At 33.6% G+C, this 27,674-nt stretch overlaps 1 protein-coding gene across 6 annotated transcripts in view; it reads right to left on the bottom strand.

Moving 5' to 3' along the window:
* The window catches only part of Cntn1 (contactin 1), a 364,554-nt gene that overhangs the window by 52,152 nt on the left and 284,728 nt on the right, over nt 1–27,674 (bottom strand). For 5 of the 6 annotated variants that reach the window (XM_047548775.1, XM_047548778.1, XM_047548779.1 and 2 more), the window contains 2 exons: nt 16,960–17,118; nt 6,258–6,407 (listed from right to left, as the gene is read on the bottom strand). In XM_047548775.1, coding sequence (XP_047404731.1) covers nt 6,258–6,407; nt 16,960–17,118 — 309 coding nt within the window. Of the gene's footprint in view, nt 1–6,257; nt 6,408–16,959; nt 17,119–18,536; nt 25,065–27,674 lie in introns of those variants that run through there. The other variant, XM_047548780.1, reaches the window with a different exon arrangement.

The raw sequence follows: 27,674 nt of genomic DNA, 5'->3' as shown, positions 1-27,674 counted from the left end.
GCTGAAAACAAGACAATGAAGGAAAGCACAGAAGTCAAGTTAGTTTTATCTTAACCCAGTGTTTTGATTTCTCACTTGGATTAATTATTGACATAATTTCCCCCATGTTGTCTTGACTATTCACTTGGAACCTTAGCAGATTAGGGGTATTTTTCATAGATGGAGTGAGAACATAGCCTACACATCTAATTTGAATCTGAGACATAGCAGTTACATGTTCAATTTTTACTTGGCCCTGGTAACACAGGAGGACCTGGTCATACACGGTGATTTGTTTTAGGCAAGTAGATCACCCTACGCACAAGGGAGTCTGTTTAACTCCAGGCTCTAGCCACTGAACAGAGAACAAACTGGACATTCTTTAAATGATAAATCATTAAAATGAATTTAAGCTAATATTTAGGAAAAATGCTAAAATATTAATCATGAATAAGCAATATTTATAATTTTAATAAGAAAGGTAAAAATAGTGAAATGTTTGAACATGTTCTTTTGCCATCATTTCAGTCTAACTGTGATTCCCTTGAGGTTTTTATAAGAGTGCCTCTGTATTATAGTCAGGAGTCTAGAAAACTTAAAAAAGAAAATCAAGTCAATGCCATGATTATTCTTTCCCATGAAAAGAAGCTAATACTGCCAATTTTCCTTTTATATTTGAATGCTTAAACAATTTGCATGTAAGTACCTCTTGGGGCTTTGATGTTTTATTTAACAATGTTGAAACTGACTCATAACAAATCCTAAATTTTCAAAATAGAGTATATAAAGATTGGACCTTGACTCAGAATATGTTAACTACTTATTTGTTGTTAATTATTTCCTTGACGTGAATATCATTTTTATAGACAAAAAGTTAAACATGAATGTAACTTCTCTTCTTAACTTGCAGAAAAATTTCAAAATGATTTAAAACAAAATATTTTAGTGAGAGATTTTAAGTAATATTCTAGTCTAGGAAATCAAAGAGATTAAAATCTAACACCTACTTTTATTCTATCTTTATATCTATACTCTTAAGCACTTAAATATATAGTTCTGAAGAGTTTTTAATAAATTAAAATGAACTGTAAAATATTTGGAAATTCAAATAAAAGTAGTTCTTTGTAACTCATGAAATCTTAGTTTGATGGTGGAACAGATTGCTAGCAGTTCCAATGCATTTCTATGTTAAATTGGTGTTCTTCCATTATAGATACAAAAGGAATAGAGTCTAAGATAGTTTACAAAAATATTAATGTTTCAGCATTTTATCGGGCAGAGATTGTAAGTATGTTTGTTATTGTAGGCTTTGTTTTCAAATAGGAAATTTTAACAGGAGAGTAGAGTAAGTTTATTAATTGCTCAATGAAATGATCCTATAAGAAAAGTCAGTTGCAGATAGTATTTGGGTAGACAGAAAAGAATGCTATAAGTTGAAAAAATCATGGGCATAGTAAAATTCATAAGAAGAACCCAAACCAGTAATGGATTATTTATTTAAACTAAATAAAGGACTTAATACTTTCTAGTTTACCTTTCTCTGTGCATGAAAATCCAAATCATCCAATACAGATGTCACGTTTGTTATCAAACAAAACAACATATATTTGGTAATAGATCCTTCTAAATCATATGTGAATCTCACTGTTGCTTTGATCATGCTTTCTCTTTTCACCGTCTTCTATTAAAGTCTTATAGTACTATCACTTTATCCTCCTTGTTTCTCCCTTTTTCTTCTACAAATAATTTTGAGCAACTATGGGCAACATGCTGTGTTAAGCACTAAAGATAACAATACAAATACAATCTACTTCAAGTCCTAAAGATGCTCTTTATGATGGTAGAGATTAAGGGCACGCTTCTAGTTTTAGTTCAATGTCTTAAATATCCAAAATTTATAAAAGTGCTGAATGAATAAATGATCCCTGCTTAACAACAGGCTCAACTAGAATTTGGGAATTATTTTTACTTACCTCACCTAATTGGACTCTCAGATAAGCAATCTGAAGTATATGGAGAAGTAGCATTATCCCCATTCATGAATTCCAAACAAACTAATTAACTTGTCCAGGTTACTCTACTCACAAGTATAGAAGCTGCCAACTTTAATTCAGGTCTTCTGATGGCTTAAAAATCAATTTGCTTCTTTTAAAAGGATTTACCTATTTAATTATTAATGACAACAACTAACTTTCCCATAGTAGTTTCTTACCAACTACAAAACATGTTTCTAGTGGCATTCCTCTCTTTTAATGAACATAAAAGGAAAAAAAAAAATAGAAAGAAAAGAGGAAGTAAAAGAGAAATGGAGAAAGCTAAAAGAAAGAACATTCTAGCTTCTTTGGACATGAAATTAATACTTTATACATAATATGAAAGTGTTGACTCTGATTTTGTTATTTTTCCTTTTTATCCCCCTCAAAATGGTTTGAACTGGCAAATAAACACAAAAATGTCAAAATAAACCTTAATGTACCATTTGAGGCTATCAATTCACCAAATGCACCTGCAGAGCTATTAGCTCTGGGAATATATCTTACAATGACTCATTATTTCAAAGGATGTTTTTGTTATCTCTTTCTTACAGTCAAAATTAAATGGGCTCAAATGAATTACAAACATGCCTTCTAATTCTTCATTTGGGAGCATCCATTTTATAATACACTTGTCTGAATCCAAAGAATACACTCAACTGTGCTCTGAGATCTTGACTTTAAGTAATTGGACATATCAGGGCATGTGCAGCATTGGATAATGTCACCTCTCTTCAATCAGCATAATGAGGCACAGATCAACCTTTCTATCAAATGGAAACTAGCCTTTATCCCACATAACATATGCTGGTATCTCTTAGAGTCCTTATAATGGCACACAACAAGACAAACATTCCTCATTTAGAAAGTATTTTTACTTTCTTGTAAGAATGAAAATTGCAAATGTCCAATTTTACATATATTCATTATTAATAAAGTAAATGAAAAGAAAAACAAAAAGAGAAATTCTGTTGAATTTTATTTTGTGAATATATAAAATGACTTTTAATATGATTAATAATTATATGAAATAATACGATCTATTATGTTTATAAAAATGGAAATATATTGTCAGGTGAGGTGATCAGTTACAAAGTAGACAAGAGACCATATTTTTATAAGCATACTAAACTTTAAAATGAACATTAATAGCACAATAAATATTATTTGTTGAGCAATATTATGTACCACAGTGCTTATCCTTACGTTTTTTAATCATAAAAATAATCCCATAAGTCAATTGATTTCCATATAGAGATGAGAAATGTGAGACTCCAAGAGATTAAGTAATGTGTCCAATATCACAGAGCTTCCAAATGATGATGCTAGGATCCCACCAGAGGATTGATGGCTTAGAACTTCAATACTGTATACTGTTTCAGGTAGAGGTTTAGGAGCAAAATCTTTAGAATTAGAAAGATCTGGGTTGAAATCCTGACTCTGCCTCCCATTAGCTGTGTACAATCTTAACTTCCTCATGTCAAACTAGGAATAACTATAATTCTGTAAAGTTATCATGAGAATTAAGTGAAGCAATATAAGCAAAGAGTGAAGCACTATGTGTGATAACCTACAGCCCATGTATGAATTGTGGTGCCATAAAAGTTGATTAATCAAAGATTCTAAAGCATTTCCTGATTAATAAATGTGTTAGAGGTTATAGGATTTAGTTTTTCACACTTGAAGTAAATGAATCACTCCATATCACTACAGGGCTTTACCTTGTACTGAGAATAAGACCTTTATCATTTTGTAATTGTGTTTGCTGTTTTGGCTATGAAGTCACTTAAAAGAATTTATTTTCTAAGCACACCAGAGATGAAGATAATTTCTCAACAAAATACCATTTGAGTAAAAATAAGGTAAGAGGTGCCAAAAAGTAGTTGGTTGCCACAATTTTGGGTTTGATATTACTTTGAAAGATTTTGTTTACCAACATTTAAGAAAAAGAAGACATCAAAGAAAATTCTTCAGAGTTACATGTTAATAAGCAAGGTACTTCTAGGTATTATATACAAACCATATTCATAAACTCAGATATGAAAGAATTAAATTGAATGAGACATTGGTATTTTTATTGTTGCTCTTAAAGATATTTAATATCATCACTCCTACTTGGGAATTAAAAAAAAATAAATCATACAGCAATTGTGACCAGATGATGCACCCATGTAGCAAAACCTTCTCTGGGAAAAATACTAAAGGTATTATTTGTAATGAAATTTGTAAAAGGAGGGAGGTCTACATCTATTATCAGTGCCAAATGAAAGATTCCTCCTGTCTGTGAGTCATTTTTACTTAAGAAATAGTGTCCAGGTAAGACTTGGTTCATATTACATTAATCAAGAGATTGCAGAAAATTAATCAAATTCAATGAGATTTTTGTTTAAAAAGGTTTGTATTTGAGGTAGATATTTACAGTGTTGTAACTGAAATATTTGCTTAGGCCAACTTAATTACTCTGTATTTTTTCTCCAACTTTATTTTGAAAATGAAAATGCTTGCTAAATCAAATCAAGTGCACGATCTTTCAGAGTGAAATTATGTGGTCAAAAGTACCAGTCTAGTCATGCCCCATTTTCCATTTCTTCCTGTTTTTCAAGAAAGAGCAACTGTGTTCAGTCTGACATACAGTAGCCTCCATTGCAAACATAGGTGGCTCTAGGGGATAATAATAATAAAAACAAACACAGCAGTGCTTCCTCTGTACATTTGTGCTTCATACAGCTTTGACTTAGATGACCTCCATATTCTAATGGGATTTCTATGAGGAAGAGAAGGGGAAACACTTTGTTTCATAGGTGAATATACTAAAACAAACAAATAAAAATAATATATAAGACATCTCTAACTTCTTAGTTAAGGATTAAATAAATTCAAGCTTCTAATACAATTCTAATATGGTTCATAGAAACAGATGAATTTTTAGGGCGTTGCTTGAGATGTTGTTTTTATGAGAAAAGCTCAACATATCAATGGTATCAGACAGATCTGAATTTGAATTCTGAATTTTGCAAGTAGGTTATTAACTTAGGCAAACTACCTAATGTTCCTGAGTCTCCTGCTTATTAATGATCATAGGGACAATACTCCTACATGGAAATATTATCATGAGGTTTAAACGAAATATAGATGAAAATACTCCACACAGACCAGATATCTTAATGCTATTTTCTTCATTTAAGAATCGGTCATTTTTATCTGATAAATTAGATAAAATTATAGGAAACTTTGAGAGACAATTTATTGATAGCCATCTCTGTGACTTAGTTTGCTTTAAAAACTAAAGACATTAGAACTAGTAATTCTATTTAGAAGTTATACCATGTAATTGAGGTAGCCAGAAACGTGGATAGATGGTATTAAGAGAGCACAGCGGAATTTAATGACAGTCTGTTATCTGCTTAAAATCTTTTCCCCAAAGCACAGAAATTTGTCAATGTGTAGTCAAAATAAAGGAACCCAGAGAGCTTACAAAAAAAAAAAATCTTTTGATAGACAGGAATGATAAAAGAAGAGCTATCATTAGAATCAGAACAACATTTTGCTTAGAAATTCAGGGGGAAAGGGGAAAGGAGTAGAGTGCATCTTTCAGTAAAAGCTATTTAAATGGAGTTGGTAATTAGCATAAAAATGCCAATTTGAATTTGAAGAACAGTCAAAGTTGAGCTAGATAAAAGAGAGTATTTGAGTGATACCTAATGTTAAAAGACCACGTCCTGGCTATGTCTTGGGGAGCTCTGACTCCCTAAGTGGCACTGATCTGAGAAGTCCTCAGCAAATTCTCTCCATGCCCCCCTGTCCCTTTGCTCTCTGCCACACCCCTCATCCATGAGTATGTTCAGTTAGAAATGCCTCCAAGGTACATAAATCATTAACCTTCTAAATCAAATTCTGGAACCTGTTTAATCCAGACTCAGTCTGGTTAAGATTCAGAATGTACATTACAGTCCATCTTCTACATACCAACTTCATTTAGATAGTCTCTGGTAGACTGTGCAGTGGTTTCCATTTACTTCTTTCCCTACATTAGTTATGCAAAAATATTCAAAACTTCATACTTTCTTTTTTGGGTTTTAGCTGCCTTGATATAGAATACATACATGTGTGAAACACATACACACATATATACTTTTTGGATGAATCACTTACCTTAGAGTATTATTTATTTCCACATACTTTCCTCTATTTCTTAGACTGATACTGCATTTATAAATCTTTCAGAGTTTAGTTTCTTGCACATACCTGCGCCGTCCGTTTTAATCCTGTTCGATGGTAAGCTGGGCTCTCCTATACCCAACGTGTTAGTAGCTACCACTCGAAATTCATATTCCATCCATGGGATTAGGTCCACTGCTCTTGCCGCCTCCATATTCCCTTCAATAATTGGGGGATCTAAATGAAATAAATATTAAATAGAGATTATTAGTTAACTAAGTTGTTATTTCTATCACTCCTATATTATATGCAATGGAAATAAAAATAACAACTAGAATGTGAAGTTCAAGGAAGAAGGAGAGGTTATTATAAATAATCAACTAGGAAGAAACGTGCAACTTAAGAAGTCTGAGGTGAGGGACTGAAACTCTGTACTTCTGAGGAGCTCCCAGGTCAGGCTGGTACTGCTGGTCCAGGGAGTACAGCTTGAGGAACAAGAAGCAGTATTCTGGAGGTGAAACCTAGAAAGATTTCCAGAGGCAAGGGTAAAACTGACACAAAAAGTTTATGCACTGCCACAGGTATAGTCTACACATAGCAAAAGATTTATTAATAGGGAAAAATGGATGATGTTTATAACCTTTTTTGGTTGGTTTCATAGATGTGTACTTAGATCATTTGGGGCAGTGATAGTAAATGTTATATTAGTAAAGTACTCACAATTCACATTACTAGCTACTAACAAACAATTATAAATTATGGGTAGGATATGACATTAGCTTGCTTATTTAATTGACATATGATAAAGTATATAACCAAGACAGGTCTATATTTTACTTTAAACTCTCTACAAATATTTCTACATGATTTTCATAATTAACTTACACATACATGTGCATGCAAATGCCCATACACTACCTATTTGGAAAATTTGTTCCTTTGGGCTTGTCTATGACTCATTATGTTAATATTTAGGGAATTTTTATCCTGCAATGCACCCCATGAATATGCAGCTTCTTAAGAGGCTGTACCCATTACCATAATAAATGCCAAGCATCCTGGTGTTCAGTTTCTACTTTTAGAAAAATTCTTCTATAGCTCAGACTGTTTCATTTCTCACCCTGCTGCAAGTTTTGCTATTTATTCTCTTATTTTGTTATGGATTTGTTCTATAGACAACATACATTTTTGACTTTCTAATTAAAAATTTGGCTTTCCCTTCTGTGTTTCTGTTCTGCCTGTTTATTTTCTATCTATTCCACCATTCCCTTGCATGCAATCAGAATCTTTTTGTTTTATTTGATATACTTAAGAAATTTTCCTTTTAGGTAATCAGAAGAGAAAAAGTAAAATTCTGGATTGCAAAGGGCACTTCATAGAGTAAAGGGAAAATAGAATGGGTTGTTATGACCTGGGTTGGGCAGTCCTTAATCCTCTCTCAATGCCTTTCAGTGGCCCTGAACCCTCTGTGGAAAAAGACACTGTGAAGCTATAATGGCTTAAATCATGCCCCCCTCACACACAAAAGTTCATGTCTAAATCTAAATTACCTGAACCTATGCATGTTACCTTACTGGAAAGAGGGTCTTGGCAAACCTATTCAGTTTAAGTTAAGGCTGTAATTAAGTTAAGGTTATTGGATAAGATCATCCTGGGTTATCCACATGGGCCCCAATCTAATGACAAGTGTCCTGATAAGAGACACAGAGGACAGACTCATAAAGAGATGGAGGCAGTGTGACCGTAAGTATTGAAGTGATGCAGTCATATGGCAAAGAACACTTGGAACCATCAGAAACTGAAGAAGCAGGGAATGGCTTGCTCCCTGGAGCCTTTGGAGAGGGTGCTGTCCCGTCAACACTTTGATTTTGAACAGCTGGCCTCCAGAATTGTGCAAGAATAAATTTCTGTTGTTTTATGTTACAGAGTTTGTAGAAATTTATTATCCCATCCCTAGGAATTTAATCAGAGGCTTAAAGGAAAAACCTGATGGAACTATTTGACAGTTTGTGATTTTGTGAGTTTAGGGGCTTGAGAACAAATTATTATAAAAGACTTGAAAATATTATAAAAGACTGACCCAATCCCCTCCTGCCTATACTGCAAAACCTTGGCACTGTTCAAATGCCTGGAGAGTGGAAATGTTGGAAGCATTCTAACTGGCCCATCTTGGCAAGGATGTGGTGTTCTCATGATGGCCAAAGTTACCCTGGGTCTTTTCCAAGGAGCTGAGTAGTCAACAGGCAGGAGCAGGTATCTGCTGGATGAGAACAGGAAGAACCAACTGGATGCACAGTACAGCCCGCAACCACTAGACTGATTTCAGGCAACATGAGAGTCCACTATGAAAATACCCCAAATCACAGGAAAACTCAGGAACATAGTCCAAAGACAAGAAATTCAAACTTGACCACAGAGAATATTTCAAGGAATGGTGGGAGATAAAGTAGAAAGAGTCAACTGGAGTCATTTTGCAGTAGAATTTGGATTTCAGCTGAGGACAAGGGCCTTTGATTTTAAAATCTGAGAGGAAGAAAGGAAGAAAAGTAAGTATATAACCTTGGAGTTACTACATTGAGCAGGTGGACACAATGGGAAGCCAAGAGATGCCAATAACCTTCTCAAAGGGGAAATAGAAAGTATATATCAAGAAGAGGGACCTCCAGAATGTGCCTCTTAAAAGATTAAGGAGGGAGTTTGACATGTATAAATTAACAATATTCTCTACTAGAATTGGTAATGACTTAAAAAGTGCTTGTTTTAGAAAAAAGAAAACTAAAATGGCATGTGCATTAATTGAATAGGTTTCTAAATCTTGGTTTTAGTTCTGAGTGTGAATTTTAAGCAAAAAAAAAAAAAAAAAAAAAAAAAAAAAAAACCAGTAAAGGAGGAAACTATACTTCTTACTTTAGTACTTAGGCGAGATTCTTTTACGTACTTTGATTTTAGCAACAGCCATGATTACTAACCCATAGACCTATTTACAAAGATCTTGAGGCCAGAAGACTCAGAATAAAGACTGACAGCTTTTTGAGGAAAAGAAAAGCAAGCTCTCTAAGGCCAATAACTCTTAGGTGTTGCCTGGAAACCATGCTTGTGGTTTTTGGCCATCAGACCACACTGACTGCAGGTTCAAACCACCTCAGAAATAACTAGAGTCACTTGAGGACTAAAACTAGATTGCTTCAATAATAACTCCAGCCAATATAATCCCAGGTATTCTAGGCTTTGGGAAATTGCCAGAGTGAGTCCTGATATTTCTTATGGGCTCAAATGGAATTTTTAGGATCCTCCATCTCAATCTAAAACTCAAATATTTGAAACTACCTGGAAAGAACTTCCCACTCACGGTTCTGACTAAAACAGCAGGGCTGTATTTAAGACTGGAAAATAACATTTAAAGGCTTCTGCCTGGCCCTAACACAATCACTCAGTTTTGTGTTATAGACCTTAGACCCATGGATAAATTGATCACTTGGCAAGACTCAGGAAGGAGCCACAGGTGTGGCACAGTTCCTACAGCAAAAGGAAAGCAAGCCATGCTCTGGCATCCCAGCAGGTGTGATTCATGGAACTTGCTCTAAGGAACATAAAAATGAGAAACTCACGTTTGAAATGAGAACTACAAAATGTGAAGGCAAAGAAAGAAACAGAAGAAAGAGGGAGGGAGAGAAAGAAGGAAGGCAAGGGAGAAAGGAAGGAAATATCCTACAATAAGTTTTGAATAAGCCTTGAGTTTTTTGTTTTTTGTTTTTTAATCTATCAATTTGGTAAAGACATAAAATATAACAGTAAGTATTAAGTAAACACAGCAGAAGAAACACTCCTACTAGTTGTGGGAACACTAAGTGGTTCTGCTTTTCATGTAGCCCATACACTAATGTGGTTTACACTCAATAATTTAATTTATAAATGTCTACTTTGACAAAATAATCTAAAGTCCAGAGAAAGATGTTTTTGCAAAGACGTTAACTGTAGAAAGTGCATAGCACTCAATTCAGTCTTCCACATGACAGAACTTTACTAATAAACTCATTTTCTTCTCCACTTTAGAGAACAGTTCTTTTAACTACTTCTCATGCTTTCTAGGCCTTACTACATTCTGTTCAACATCGCCCTTACACATGCACACATGCACAGGCACTCACACAAGCACACACATGCTCAACCTTCAAAATATATAATATTTCATTCTCTAAAGGTAGCAGCATGAACTCTAACACAGTATTTTGAGTATGACCTGAACATCTTGGGAATGATAACAAACTGTCCACTCTTAAAAAAATTGAGAGCAGTATTTATAGTAGATTGTTTTAAAAAATCTACTCTTTCCTCCTCACTTTTCCTCATCTAATTATTCTAAATTTAAATTTAATCTTTGAACTTGTGGTAAGAGTTGATAACTTTGAAAAATATTTATTGAATACTCAAAATAATTAACTTCATAAAATTTATTTCATCCTGTACTTTCCTTTTTAATGAACACTACCATAACATTAAACATCCATGATTTTAATTATGCATTTCCTGCAAAAGTATTTTTTTACTTCTATTGAAGATGTAGTCACAAAAAAAATCTTCATTTGTACACTAACAAAAGTACACAGCTAATCTACCAAAAAAAATTCATTCTTCAAAGCCAATTACAGTTGAGATTGTGAATAAATATAATGGTGTAAATCTCATCTTTGGTAGAGCACCAAGGAAAGGAGGTCATAGTCACAGATGTCAGAGTACCAACCAGTGATCTAACATACACGTCAAGAGGGACAGCAAAAAACAGAGTGGAGAAAGGAAACATTTCAAGAGGTAGTGGCTTATAATTTTCCAAAGCTGAACTATCAATCCAATTACACAAGAAGCCCCCAAACCACACTCAGGATACATACATTCTTGCCAAGCTAAAAAGCAAATTTGCAAAGGCCATCTATTCTAAGCCCATGGCCAATATCATTCTAAATGGTGAAAAACTGAAAGCATTCCCCCTAAAAACTGGAACAAGGCAGGGATGCCCTCTTTCACCACTTCTATTCAACATCATCCTCAAAACTCAAGCCAGAGCAATTAGACTGACCAACGAAATTAAAGGGATATGAATAGGAAAAGAATTCAAACTATCCCTATTTGCTGATGGCATGATTATATATTTAGAGGAACCAGAAAATTCCACCAGAAAAATTTTAGAACTCATAAGTGAATTCAGTAAAGTAGCAGGATATAAGATCAATGCTCACAAATCCAATGCATTTTTATACATAAGTGATGAATCTTCAGAAAGAGAAGTTAGGAAAACTACCCCATTCACAAAAGCTTTGAAAAAAAGAAAATACTTGGAAATCAATCTAACAAAAGAGGTGAAAGACCTCTACAATGAGAACTACAGAACACTAAAGAAAGAAATTAAAGAAAACCTTAGAAGATGGAAAGATCTCCCATGTCCTTGGATAGGCAGAACTAATATTGTCAAAATGGCCATACTACCAAAAGTGCTATACAGATTCAATGCAATTCCAATTAAAATCCCAATGATGTACCTTACAGAAATAGAGCAAGGAATCATGAAATTTGTCTGGAAGAATAAGAAATGCAGAATAGCTAAAGCAATCCTTAGCAGGAAGAGTGAAGCAGGGGGTATCAAAATACCAGATCTTCAACTCTACTACAAAGCAATAGTAACAAAAACGGCATGGTATTGGCACCAAAACAGACAGGTAGATCAATGATACAGAATAGAGGACACAGACACAAACCCAAATAAATACAATTTTCTCATACTAGACAAAGGTGCCAAAAATATGCAATGAAGAAAAGATAGCCTCTTCAACAAATGGTGCTGGGAAAACTGGAAATCCATATGCAACAGAATGAAACTAAACCCTATCTCTCACCCTGCACAAAAATCAACTCACAATGGATCAAGGACCTTGAAATCAGACCAGAGATCCTGCGTCTTATAGAAGAAAAAGTAGGTCCAAATCTTCAACATGTCAGCTTAGGATCAGACTTCCTTAACAGGACTCCCACAGCACAAGAAATAAAAGCAAGAATCAATAACTGGGACAGATTCAAACTAAATAGCTTTCTCTCAGCAAAGGAAACTATCAGCAATGTGAAGAGAGAGCCTACAGAGTGGAAGAAAATCTTTGCCACTCATACTTCAGATAGAGCACTAATTTCCAGAATATATAAAGAACTCAAAAAACTCTACAGAAAGAATACCCAGTCAACAAATGGGCTAAGGATATGAACAGACACTTCACAGAAGAAGATCTGCAAGCAATCAACACACATACGAAAAAATGTTCAACATCTCTAGTAATAAGAGAAATGCAAATCAAAACTACCCTAAGATTCCATCTCACCCCAATTAGAATGGCGATTATCAAGAACACAAGCAACAATAGGTGTTAGCGAGGATGTGGGGAAAAAGGTACACTCATACATTGCTGGTGGGGTTGCAAATTAGTACAGCCACTCTGGAAAGCAGTATGGAGATTCCTTAGAAAACTTGGAATGGACCCACCATTTGACCCAGCTATCCCACTCCTCGAACTATACCCAAAGGACTTAAAATCAGCATACTACAGAGATACAGCCACATCAATGTCATAGCTGCTCAATTCACAATAGCCAGATTGTGGAACCAATCTAGATATCCTTCAATTGATGAATGGATAAAGAAACTGTGGTATATATATACAATGGAATATTACTCAGATATAAAGAATAATAAATTATGGCATTTGCAGGCAAATGGATGAAATTGGAGAATATCATGCTAAGTGAGATAAGCCAATCTCAAAAAACCAAACGATGAATGATCTCGCTGATAAGTGAATGATGACACATAACAGGAGGTGGGAGGGCGACAAGAATGGAGGAAGGAGGGACAGTATAGAGGGAAAAGAGGGGTGGGAGGGGTGGGGGGGAAGGAAAAAATAACAGAAAAAAAAGAATAATAAAATTATGGCATTTGCAGGCAAATGAATGCAGTTGGAGAATATCATGCTAAGTGAGATAAGCCAATCTTAAAAAACCAAAGGAGGAATGGTCTCACTGATAAGTGGATGATGACACATATAGGGGGTGGGAAGGGGGCAAGAATGGAGGAAGGAGGGACTCTATAGAGGGATAAGAGGGGTGGAGAGGGGGGGAGAAAAATAACAGAATAAATCAAACACTATTACCCTAGGTAAATGTGTGAATACACAAATGGTATGCCTCTACTTCATGTACAAACAGAGAAACAAGATGTATCCCATTTGTTTACAATAAAAATGAATTAAAAAAAAGAAAACAACTCAGAATTTATATCCATTAAAAAACAGAACTTCAATATGAAACAAAAGATATTTTCTAATGGAAAAAAAAAAAAAAAACCCTGAAGGTCTTTGACTCTAATAACCTGAAACAAGTGTTATAAGGAGTTCTGTATTTATGGAACTCATGCCAAAGGAAAACCAGTTTTACTGAAAGGAATAGAAAACTCAGCAATAAATATATTCACAAATATAAAGGGATTTGAAACACCTTTCAGAAAACTGAGAATAGAAAAGTGCTTTCTCAGCCTGATAAAAAAAAATCTAAGATGTCATAGTCTGAACATTTAAAGGAAAAAAATAAAAACTCAACCAATAATATTATATGCAATAAATATTTTAAAACTAAAGGTGAAATAAAGCCACTGCCAGGTAAATAAAACTTTGGAGAATGTGTTTCTCGCAGATTTGTCTCAGAAGAAATACTGAAGGAAGTTCTTCAGACTGAAAGCAGTGTTTCTCAGAGGGAAATATGAAGCAGCATGAAAGAAATAAGAAGCCCTGGCAAAGGTAATTATGTAAGTATAAAAGATACACCTTTTGTCTTTTTCTTCTCTCAAGTGATTTAAAATAAACAGCAGAAAACTATATATACAGTTGACCTCCATATCTATAGTTTCTACATCTAGATTCAACCAACTATCAATCAAAAGTACTAGAACAAAATCAGTTGCATCTGTTCTGAATAAATACAGATCTTTTTTCTTATTATTTCCTAAATAATAAGTATAATAACTATTTGCATAGTATCTATATTGTATTAGATATTGCAAGTCATCTAGAGATGATTTAATGTGTGGGATGATGTGCATAAGTTACATGCAAATATTACACCATTTGATATAGAAGACTTGAGATACAAGGATTTTTTTTCATCCATGAAGGGTTCTGAAATCACTTTTCCATAGATATTGATACAATTGTACAAATATTAATACATATGTGTCTGTAATACATGTGTATAGATTACATGTGCATTGTATAAAATTGTTTTGGAACCTATAATATATTGAAGTGCAATATATTTGACAGTAACTATACAAAGGGGACAGGTGGAGCAAAGTAGTAAGAAAATGACACAAGATGGTAACTCAAATCTATAAGAACAACTGAAGAAAACCAAAAATTATGAAAAAGTTAATAAAACTCCATAAATACAGATATACTTGCTTGTCTTTCTTCTCTGAATTTGCTTAAGCTACAAAATTATAGAAAGTTATATTTAAAATAAAAAGTTATCCATCATCTATTTATCTATATACTTATATAATTATGATAGTACAAAAAAGGGAGAACATGAAATACAGCCATCTAGGAGAAATATTTGCATATCTCTCTGAAAGTAAGTTAGTAAATATTTGAAGTCTATTCTAAGAAGTTCAGATATCTGGTAAGCCCTACAGAATTGATTAAGTGTACACACACACACACACACACACACACACATATACAGTGAATATCATTAAGAAAATTAAAATGTTATACTAGAAAATGTGCATAATCCAAAAGAAGAGAGTAAGGAGGAACTAGAAGAACAACAACAAAAAAAAAAAAAAAAAAACATTTCGAAAGCAAAAATACAATGGCAGCTGTAATTCCAAGCAGAATTCCAAGCACAACATTAAATGTTTAATGGATTAAAGAATTCAGTCAAAAGGTAGAGATTATCAGACTGGATGAAAATAAGCTCTAACTATACACCATCAACAAGAAACATACTTAACAGCCAAAGATACAAATAAGTTAAAAGGGAAAATAGGAAACATATGTGATGCAAACAGAAATTGTGAGAGGAAGGAGTGGCTACATTGGTATCAGAAGCACTCTATTTAAAATACAGCTCCCAACTTCCTATGCTTCCTTACTGTTGTTTCTCTTTAGCACAAATCACCACATGACTTGCTATATATTTTAATTATTTATTAGCATTTCTCCTATAAGAATGTAAGGTCCTTGAAGGCAATGGTGTTTTTGGACTTTTATTTTTTCTCTATGTTGCTCAGCTGTATTTCCAGCATCTAAATCAGGCTCTGGAACACAGTAGAAGCTCAGTAAGTACCTAATGAATGAGCACTATGGGACTGAAATAGGTCCTGGGAGTAGAAGAGTGAATAAAACAAAGTTTTCATCCTTATGGAAATTAATTTAGGGTGGATTCTTTTTTTAGTAATAACTTTGCTTTCCTTTTGATTGAGCTACACAGTAAGCATACATAGAAAACTAATAAAAATGACTGAATTTAGTATTCCTATTCTAAAACCAAGGCAAATATTAACCATGTATTGATTTATTTCACTTTGCTCTTAGTACCTATAATTAGTGTTCACTACTTGATTTCTAATATTATATATAATTTAATAATTGTGTTATTCTCTTCAGAAAAGTAGGAAATGCTCATGATTTAAATTAGTCAAAGATTTAAAAGGTTTTTAAAAATGTTTTCTAGATTATCTGACTTGTTCAACTGTATACATAAATAATTTCTTATAATGAGCACAGTGTAATGGAAATATTTCACCTGTTTCTAATTCATAGGAACTTTATACATCTATGTGGAGAATTACTTGTTACTAAGATATATTCTAAATCCTTGAAACAGATTTAAGCTTATATTTGACTAATTTCTCTTGAGAGAAAACAATATGTACAATATGAAATAAATTTAAGTTAAAACACCTTAGTGAGCAAAACTATGTCAGGATAAAGCTAAACTGAGAGTATGTGTGAAGCATGGGATTAATTATTTTTCAGTTTTTAAAAGAAAGAAACATCTTATTTTCTACTTATGTCTTATTTCTTTTTTCTGTAGTGACAAATGAGTAGATATTTCTACTATCCTTCCATATTATTTTATTAAAAAACTCCTATCTTCTTCAATGTTACCAGAGAAAATAAACTGATATGTGATATTCTCAATTAGTAGTGATAAATGGCAATGGTAATAGTTACAGGTAAGGAAAAGTGTCCACATAATAAACTTTCCCTTATTGACTTTTAGAAAATCTAAATATAAGAAAAGAAAAGGTTTGAAAGATACAAAACCTTAAAATATTTTTTTGAGGAAATCAAATCAGGCACAATCATTCTTGGGAAGTAAATGACTACAGGAAGTAAGACTTGAATGCTTAATATAATATTTATGACCGATGCAGCTTTTTAAAAAAATGAAGAATTAAAGTTCCTAAATAATAGAATAAAATGATTCATAAATGACATTTGCCAAAACAAAGACTTTGTAATGATTTTTTTCCCAATGAATCTTAGCCTCACTATAATTCAAAGAAGAAAACCAAGAGGTCTCTGTTTGCTTTTCCATTACAGATTAAGACATGCTTAAAGAACTAGTATGTTAAAACAATGATGTTTAAGAAAGAATTTTAACATATATTATGAAATTCTAAAACCTGCAGGATTTTATTGAAAAAGTCACACTGAAACATGTACAAATTAATCAGACAAATACAACTCACCAGTCTTAGCATCTTTCCAGTCATCTGAAAGAATGGTCCTGGTCTGGATAGTGTATTTGGAGATGGGACTGTGATTGTCTGAGCCACGGCTCCAAGTGAGGGCCACAGAGGTGGCTCTAATGTCCTCTATTCGCAGACCACCTGGAGGGCCTGGGGGACCTGGAATGAAATGAGCAATGAATCGATGAATTCCAACTAGTGGGTTGAACACACATTAGAAACAAAAATACTCTCTTCCAAATTAACCTGAACAAGTATAGAAGACAATCAAGTGTTGCTGCACTTCTTTTAAATATAGACTATATATAAGGAAGAATAATGAAATATCATTTGTGGTGTTCACCTAATGATTTCATGTCACATTTTAAGGAAGAAGATAAATAGTATCATTAAAACACAGCATTATTATTCAGGATATATATGATAATCTTCAATTTATAAAATGCTATTGGCATTAAGAGGACCAATACAGATTAAAGGACAGTAAAATATAATGAAATTTTGCTGAAAGCATGAATCAGATATGGCATTATAAGTCAACCCAGGTATGAAAACACCTATTCAAACATTTCTTTCTCTCTCCTCCAAATGAAATAAACACTTTCTTATAACTCTACCCAAAATGCTCTCACATTACTCCCAATAATAATATAGGTGATCTATTACTTGGAGGGGAAATTTCTCCAAATAATTTTGTATACTATTTGGTGTAATAAAATTTCATGTTAGAATAATAAAAATAACTAATAATAAAATAAATATTTGTACTTCTATAAGACAGAAAACAATCATCAACTCATAGATACACCATGAATATTCAGAAAACATCACATTATTTGTGGAAAAGTCTTAGGACTTGTTATTGCAGAACATAAAACAAAGTTAAAAATAGTTTTTCACAGATGCTTCATAATTGAGCAACAATGCTATTTACTTATTTTTTGAACTGAGAGCACTGTGCTAAGTAGCAGAGATGAAAAGATACATAAGACGAACTTTTGGGCTTCGAACAGTTCTTTGTCTTAAAGAGGGTGAAATGGATCAGCAAGCAAATAACTATAATAGAAAGTAATAGATGCCATGATAATTACATATAAGGTACTGATATTTTGCATCATGATTTCTTCTTTTTTAAAAATGAGGGGGGAAAGCATTTAAAATGATAAAATGGTATCTGTTGCTTACACTGTTAAAGAAGCCTTTTGGTTAATAGTTCCTAGTACAGATATTTCAGAAATACCATCACTGTATTTTTTCTTTGCACTACTAAGGAGTTCATGTCCAACTGAATTAGGCATGCTGAATATAACAATCAAAACTTAGGTTAAGTAATACCTTCAATTTGAAATAATGAATGTAGTACTAAAGAAGATATTTATATTTATCTTTTAGCTGAGAGTAACATAGTTTTACATCAGATGAGTCGCTTAGCCTAGATTGCTTTTTCTTTCCATATGGGTTTGATCTTTGCAGAAATGTGGGCAAAACCCAAACCTTCACCAATCTCTTTATGGTTGTCCCAAGGAAGAAAAGAATTTGTAGGTCAATGAACACATCATCTCTAATATAAAGTAACACGAGACACAGTCTATGGATGGTAGTAAATTTTATTATTTGGAAATATATCACATTTGAATATAATAAAGGTAAATTAACTTGTATAAATGTCCTCTGTAATATTGTACTTACACTTTTTAATGTTAAATAATTGAAAGCAGATACATAAATAACAGAGCACATTTGATATTGAGAGAACATATTGCATTTTTATGTGAAAAATCACACTAAAATACAGTATACATTATTGATCAGAACCAAGAAGTTCAGTACTTCACAGAAAGCATCATTCCAAGTTAATAACTAAGAAGAATATTTCAAAGTATTAAAATTAAAAATAAGGGAGGAAATATAAAGGAAAAATTTTAAAAGAAAGGTAAATTTCTGTAATGCATGCATTCAAATACTTTTTCTGAGTTTAAAGGTAAGGTATTTAGAAAATGTTAAAGGGAATTTGAGGCAAAATTGCCATAGGTTCTTTAACCACAAAACTATAAATCATTTCCTTGCTGTTATTCTCTGAATTCTTGGAGTTTCAAATGACTAATATTTCACAAGATCAGATTAGAGCTGCATATTTCAGTGTATTTGTTGGAATATTGCGTGCATAATATCTTTTTCAGTTTTCCATTCACTGAAGAGCAGCATTCTTAAGTAAAACATGGTGTTTGTCATTTTTTCCACTAATATATGTTTGACCTATAGTGAGTTTTTCATAAGTATTTGGTAACTATACAAAATAATTTATCATAATTGATCTCCAGATAGGTCCATAACCATAATGACCATCTACAATACAATCTGCATTCTTACACCTGCCCTGAAATGACAGTGTCATCACAAGGAGGTGGAATTCAGAGGATAAATACAGAGGGTCAGGTTGGTTAGTATTCTTACACCCTTGTGTGGCAATGTTACTTGGTAATGTTTCAACTGATGTAAAGTAGCATTTTCCATCTAGCAACTGACTACAAATCTTTCTCAGAAAATAAAGGAGAAAAAGACATACTATTAAAAACCAGGAATTTTAGAGTTAAAATGGGCTTGGCTTTAAATTTTATGCCCTGATTTATCTTGATCAAGTTTCTTAAATTTACTAAGTTCTAATTTTCTCAAGTATAAAACAAAAGTAATGTAAATTGATGATACTGTTGTTAGGATTAAGATGACATCCTTAAAGAATCTAGTGCTAGGCCTGGTCTGTAGAAGTCCTCAGTAAACTTCAGCTAGTAACAATATTATTGTCATTGTCTCTAGAATAGCTGTCCAAGTGTCTTAGCTATCTGGCAATAGTGATTGTAGTCCTTGTTAATCATTGTGAGGGATCTATTTACCGCATCACTCATTTATCACTTGCCACTAAGAAGAAAGTAGGAATATCAGAAAGTAAAGTGTTTTCTGGTCAATTTGATGGAGGTGAGGAAAAGTCCAGAATATGAAGACACTCCTGTCCATACTAAGTAATCAGGATGTGGTAAAAATAGGACAGTGTTACCATAGAGACGGTCAGGCCAGCCCTGTGGCGGCTTGTAGAAGGAAGACTTTTGAGCATGGAGGCTGATGTTACTTGCTTAGTTATTTTTCAGAATGGAGAGAAAAGGGCTGTGGTAGAAAATAAAATAAGGAGCTACTTGTTCCTCAGCACAAGGGAAGGCATTTAAGAGTTTACAACTCTTCTGATTCTATTGTCAATGAAAAAAAAAAAAAAAAGCTATACATAATTCTGACCCCACAAATTCCTTTTTCTTAAACTCCCTTCATTGTGTACACTCAATAAATCCTTAAGGAAAGAATCGAAGCCAGGGAAAGCTGTAAGCACGTGAACTGCTACACGCAGCTCTTTTCATTATTATCCTCTTATACCTCTTTAGAGTTTCTTAGATTGTTCTCAATCACATAGCTAATGACTGACAAGAACATTATCCCAAAGTTAAATTATCATGAAACAGAGAAATTGATCCCATGAAAAGGACCTCTGCCATCTGACTATATTTTAAGTGTCTAGATACATTAGGTGATAAATTACTTCAGTCTTTCAATTTTTTCTTTCTTTTATTTTAATTATTAAAGATTTGAGGGGGGACACTGGAATGTTCCTCTGACTAGCCCAGGAGAGGTCATTTCATCAGTTCTTCTTACTATCATTAATTAAATACTTGGGGAGTTTGAAAGAGAAGAAAATGAGTAGAAAAAATAAAAGGAGATTTGGATGAGACAATAAAAAGCTATTTAAGTCATGCTTTTTGCTTTTTTGCTCTTATGAGTATGGCTTTATTTTCCTTCCTGTCTTCCTAACATGTCTCCCATCCCATGCCCTAGAGTTTCTGAAATGCATTTTATTAAGCTCATATATCATATCCCTACAGCAGTGCTGCTATTTTTGTTTCCTGATTCTTCCCAGTTCTGACCATATGTCACAAAGAGTGGACACCTCTAATTGTGTTAGGCCCATCCAGGTGACCAAATTCCACTTTGATACAAGTAACAATACATATGCAGTTCCATGTTGGTTGTTTGCACCTTTTCCCATTCAGAATCAAAATCGGTGTTTAATTGCAACTTTTCTTTGTCTTGCCTTTTTTCTCTTCTCAGCTGGAGGCTAACACTATGAGTAGTTTTCCTTTTCTATTTCTATTACCTATTTCTTACTGTGCTTGTTTGACACCTAAGTATTCTTTCTCTCTAGCTGCAAGTATCCCTCTCAGAAACTGTTCATTAAGAATGTTCAATAAAACCTCGCCTATGGGGGATAAATAATGGTCTACCAAAGTCCTTGTCAGTGTTATAGTTTTACATCATGAGTTCTTCAAAGTTAGCTAAAAGTTCACAAATAATTACTGAGGCTCATTTCTGTCACCTTCTTACCTAATGAAGGACTTTGGAAACTTCCAGAATGATCCCTATCATCTGCAGTTAAATGGAAAGTCTCACTTACCACATCTGTATTTTCTTTCCCTAAATTTTTCTTGGTTCTCAACATTTTTACTATTAAATCATTGACCTTCAGCAGATAACAGAGATAGTTCAATATTTTATATATATCATATACACTTCAGAGCTTGTTTAAGCCAATATCTGTGTGTTCCATAGAAGGATGCTGTGTCTAGATAGATTACTACTGTCAGAATTACAGCCTGTCAGTGGCAATGCAGAGTCAAAACAGGCGACAGGGCTTCCTGTTGTAATGTGCCCCATCTGAGAAAATGTCCATTTGCAAATTCAGATCATGTGACTCAAATGTGTCATCTGCAAAAAACTTCTAAAGAACTATCTGGATGCCAACAGTTTTACTCTATTGTTCTCTGGGATTTGTCGATATTAGTTGAGGAAGTAATGAACCCATGACAGCATAAAATTTACATGAGAAAATTATTAGTAAATCACAAAAGGAAGTTTATATGGTATATGTTAATAAAAATTATAGTTTTCATTGAGTTCTTATTGCAACTGAATTACTGCCAAATATTTTATAATTCATACTAATACCCTATCCTATGCTATTATATTTCCTATTTTATAGATGAGGAAATATAGTAAGGGACAGATTAAATCAATGACCATGGTCATCCTGCTAATACATGGCAAAGTTAAGGATTTGAACCCAATCAATTTGCCTTGAGGCCAACTTCTCAACAACTATGCTAAAAGCAACAATTTAGACATAGCATTATTATTATCACATTTTAAAATAGACTTGATTACTTTCCATTAGTTACTTTTTTTTATCCTTCTTTAAATATTTTATTATGCATATTATTCATGTTAAGGGAACAGTGTTACTTTTTATTGGAGAGAATATAAATTACTTGGGCCCAGGAGCTATCTTGGAAAAACAATGAAACTATAGTACATTGGTTATAGCTTTTAAATCTCCATCTGATCTGCTAAATCAAATATGTAAAGATTTTCACATCACCTATTTATAAATTCTTAATACTTTCCCAGTCTTTCTTGATCACCATAAAGATATTTGTTAATCTTTTCTAAATATTATTAATGTTTTAGGAAAAAAACTTATTTGATTTTCACTCAGTTCTCATTTATATGTAAAATAATTAGAAAAATGATCAGAAATACAATAAACACATTGATAAAACATTTTTTATCAATTTTGTCCATAATGTTCAATGACAAGATTTCAGACATTTTAGGAAAGCTAGCAGGAAAACTATGTTTTCCAAATGATTCACATATTAAAAATAAGCTGACCATATTTTTCTCAATCAATACTTGAAATTCATTTTTTAATAAATCAAATGGGACAGAAGACTGGAGAAGAGATGGGTTGTGCATGCCGTGCCCTCCAGCCATGGGTGAAGTTGGTGACTACCTAGCAGGAGACCTAACATGCTCGCTCCCCATTCAACAACTACAGTTGGCTTCCTCAACAACTACTGATGGAAATGTATCCCCACAAGCATCAGTCCTTTTGGGACACTCCTGGACACAGCACACTGTTTTAATATTTTAACATAAATCTTGCTGATCTCAAACTGATGTTTAATAGAAAAAAACATTTTGTTATCATTTTCTTTCCCAGCAAGGAGTAAAACGAAAGCACCACAGAAAGTATCCCAGGATTTGTTGTTTATTTTTGCCAAAATGACAACTTCCAATGAAAAGTTTGAAGATGATATGGAAACAAAAATTTCAGAACTAATTATGGTTCCTTTTTAAAATAAGTTAATTTTAAAATGAAAGTTGCTGGGAGATAAAGATCATCAGTTATGTTAAGGCAAGTCTTCTTTACTGAAATAAATTAAATTTCCCTTATTACTGTTCTTGCCCTGAAAATTAGTTAAAGCAATGGCTCTATTTTAAAATGCATATAAATGCACATTAGAAATACATTTATTATAAATGCAAATCAATTTTGTGTGGTCTTGTTGATGTTTGAAACTGTACTAGCAGAAAACTAAGTATTAAATGTCTCTACCATGTAATAGGAGCTTGATTTTTCTTAACCTCTGACATAGATAAAAGTGAACTTAGATTCTAATTACAAAGAGATTGGGACCAAAAGGAGGTCAATGAATCTGTACACTTCTCCTACTTTATATCAATATAATTTGCTTAAATAAGAATGTTGTCCCTTTCCTTGTCCCATCATGCTTGTTACATGGCTTCTAATCTAACTTTTACTCTTTCATTCTAAAACTATATTCCCAGCTTGTCTCGGTGGTATAATTTCAAATATGGACTATGTAGGAAGATGCCCACAATGATGACTCAGACACATGTCTCCATGGTGATGTTTATAGATACTTGAAAACTCTCAGCATGATTTTACATAACTTACTAACATGGAAATTGATTCAGACCTCTAGTTCAAATTCTAAGAGAGTTCCTTCTGTGATGGCAACTGAGTTTACAAAATATAAAAGATGGAAGTAAGATCTTGAATCAGAGACATTTATTCCTTTAAGATGACTAATACATTATTTTGAAAATAAAACTATATATAAGTAATGGTTTAAGAATAATATCCATATCCCTCAGTGCTTTCTGAGGTGTTGCTAGAGTTACTAAATGAGAGGTCTGAATCCTGTCTCATACCTAAATATAAAATTGTTTATAAAGAACAAAATTATTTCTTGGGAAGAAACAAAAATTTTAAGCATGCTTCTTTGACCAAAGAATGAAAATGAAAGCATTTTCAAATAATGAAATTTAAGTAGTCCCAGAAAGAGTTATATAGTGTCATTTTAATCCCTCCACTTCTGCCCAAGTCCTTCTAATAAATATCTCAACCTTGCTATCAAAAGAAAAGCCCAAGAAAGCTAATGGCTTTATGATAAAATTTATCATAAACTTATGTTGCTAGTGGCTTAGCCATCCTCCCATAAATCTTCCTACAGAGATGATGTTTTCCTACCCATACTGTCCATATTCACTTCCAAATCCCAGTATTCCCAGTTCCTTCAGGGTTGTGATCACTCTCTGTGGTTATTATTGCTTTTCCTTCTTTCCTACCAAAGAATATGAATGGCACAAGGATAGGAAAGGCTCCTGGAGCACGGCTCCTCTTATTTTATGTGCTAATTAAGGTTGCGCAATGGTGAATTTGACAGCAATATTGTTCATTACCTGCTCAAATAAATCAAATAGTCCATTCAGTGGCAATACTCCTGTTATACTTTACCAGTTCTTCATAAATTTTTCAGGTAATGAGCTAACTTCTGAGATATATAGTTTCAAAGAAAAACAAGACAGGAAAACACAAAACTTTCACTTGGCCAGTATATGAAGTACTGGGTTAGTTCACTAGGCATTGTTTTCGGGTATTAGTGAAGCTGTATAATTACATCTAAAAAAAATCTTTTATGTTTAGAAATTTCAATGGGGAAACATCCTCTAAGAACTAGTTTGCAGAGGGAAAATTGCAGAAACTATAAGATTGAGTTAATTAGTCAACTCTAGTATCATATTAAAAAAAAAGGCTTTCACACAAATGGTGAGTGTGAACGATCACCAGGTTGGAGGCAGGCTTGCACAGACGGGGAGAAAGGGATCCGCCATGCTTTTCTCTCCATCTTTTCTGTTTTTACCTGCAAGAGGAAAGATCAAGGCTGAAGGGAGAATGTGGATGCCAAGTTCCAGGCAGGAAGCCATGAACTTTGGGGATTCACCATGTCTCCTTGACAGGTAGGTTGGAACAATGAACAGAGAGAGCTGTCTTCAAGACACTGAGGATGGAGGTTCAAAGGAGAGCAGGCTGAAGTGACAAGCTTGCCCAATCAAACCTCTTTCCCTCTTAAACAGTGACTCACTTTTTAAAGATGAGTAACTAGAGACCCTTCACAAAAAAAACAAACAACAAAAATGAGAATTCTGACCCTGTGTAAACTTCATTCCCATAGTACAAGTCTACCCACAAAAGCATATGCTTATACTCTGAGAAGTTTAACTAAGAAAAATATACTATGGTAGATTTAAGCAATAATCCTAAAAGGTTAATCAGTAGTTGGATGTGGATGTCATGATAGCCATGTCTGGAATAATATTTATTTTACGTCTCTATTTATTAATAGCAAAGAGGAAGGAAATAAAAAAAAATACGAAAAGTTACCATGGGTAATGTGTACACAGTAACTAACAGTATTGTCTTTCACAAATATGCGACTTGAAGCTTATAGTGATTAACTGTCTCTCCTGACCCCACAGGTAATTAAACAGGTGGAGTGAATAGCTAACCTATGTGCCAAATGCCAAAGGCCATAGTCTTTCTCTCACACCAATCTTGATCTTGTAGCAATTATATGTGTTTATTAATACAGCTAAGGTATTATACAAAATGGTGCAACTGACAGAAGATCATCTACTTCTTTTTCTTCTTCACAACTCAGGACAGTCTGGTTATTAGAATTAGGTTACTTAGTAGCTACTACTGATCTTGATGATAGTTACTTAAATAGACAAATGTATCTAGGAAAATTTGCCTCTGCTGACAGTTTGTTGTATATTTATTTATTCCTCATGGCAAATAGTAACAAAGGTTTTAGAACTCGGACACTTGAAACATATGAAATTTTAAGCTCTTTAAATAAAAATTGAAACTGCCAATTTGATATATATTCTCCCCCTCTACCCCCACACTTTTTTTTTCTTGGTAGTTTTTAATGTATTAGCAGAATGTGTTTATTTGTGATCTGAAGTTTTAAGTCCAGAGAGAAGGGGCTGTAATCATTTCCCCAGTGAGCTTCCCTGAGCAACTCCAGAAACAGGAACCATGGTGATCATCCAAGCTGTTTAAAGCCCAGACATCAGAGGGACCTGACTCATTTCTCTCAATAACAGTCCCTACAATCTGGAGAAACCCTCAGAAATGTGTGAAAGGGGATCAGCTCTGCTGATCAAGAGCCACTACAACTGCAGGTGGCAGGTACTCAAAAGTATATTCTTCAAACTACACAGTGACACTCCTACAAAGCATTCCTACACTTTGGTATGTGACCAATAATTTGCTACTAATAACATTGATAATTTAGAAATTTGTACATTGTATTTACATACTTATTTTTAACTGATATATAAATGTTGAGTATATTAGTGGGGTACTATGATGTATACATGTATGTGATACACAAACACATGGTAAAAATATATATGGTAAAAATATTTTAAATCCTTTTGTCTGATATTTTTAAAACTACACAGTACATTATTGATATCTACAACAATTCTAGTGTGTAATGCAATACCAACACTTCTTCCTTCTAACGTAGTACCTGTTAATCAACGTAGTAGTTAATATAATGTAGTAGTACCTGTTAATCAACCTTGCTTCATCCCTCCCCCACCTCACTCTTTCCAGTATTCAGTAATCATCATTCTACTCTCAACTTCTGGGAGATCAACTTCTAAAAATTACACATCTGAGTGGGATCATGCAATATTTGTCTTTCTATGCCGGGGTCATTTAACTTAATGATCCCTAGTTCCACACATGTTGTCACAAGTGATTGGATTTCATTCTTTTTATGAGTATGTACATTTTTTTTAAAAAAATTAATGGATTCAAAATTATCCCTGCAATACGTGAGATGTCACTCACTGTATTCCAATGCACTTTCAAATAAAGGGATTGCCTGTCCAGGAGTGTCTTGAGAAATGCACACAAACCTCAGTCAACTTCTTTGGTATTCCCACGTTCAAAGTGACCATTAATGATGGCAATTGGAAATTAAAATAGTCTTTTACTTTTTTAGGAGAAAGAAATTTGGGGATTTATGCCAGAGTCTGCAATCACTTAAGATAGAATAATATACAGTAAACACTTCGATGGAAAAGTGCCCTGGCAGAGACAAGAAGAACTTCTCCCTGATGCTCTGATCTCATGGGATGCCTGACTCAGATGTAGATTATGCACACACACAGTGTGTTCTGAAACACAGGTTGGGGTCCCAGGATCACTTTTGAGAAGGTAGGAGGGAGGCTAACAAATCCGGAGCAACTGCATTTGTAGGGTACCAAGAGAGATTCTCCAGTCAGTTGTAGAACCTTTTAACATTTCTTCCTTTCCCTTGCAATATGTTTCATTAAATTCCAGTAATGTTTGGAGGAACCATGTGATAGGAATTTAGAGGCACTAAACTCTCCTCCTTATAGCTTCCTAAATTTATCCTATGTGTAGATGTAAACACTTTTTCTGAGTTTTC

The sequence above is a fragment of the Sciurus carolinensis genome, chromosome 4, assembly GCF_902686445.1.
Source record: "Sciurus carolinensis chromosome 4, mSciCar1.2, whole genome shotgun sequence".
Taxonomy (NCBI): Eukaryota; Metazoa; Chordata; class Mammalia; order Rodentia; family Sciuridae; genus Sciurus; species Sciurus carolinensis.
This window is presented reverse-complemented; position numbering and strand designations above follow the sequence as displayed.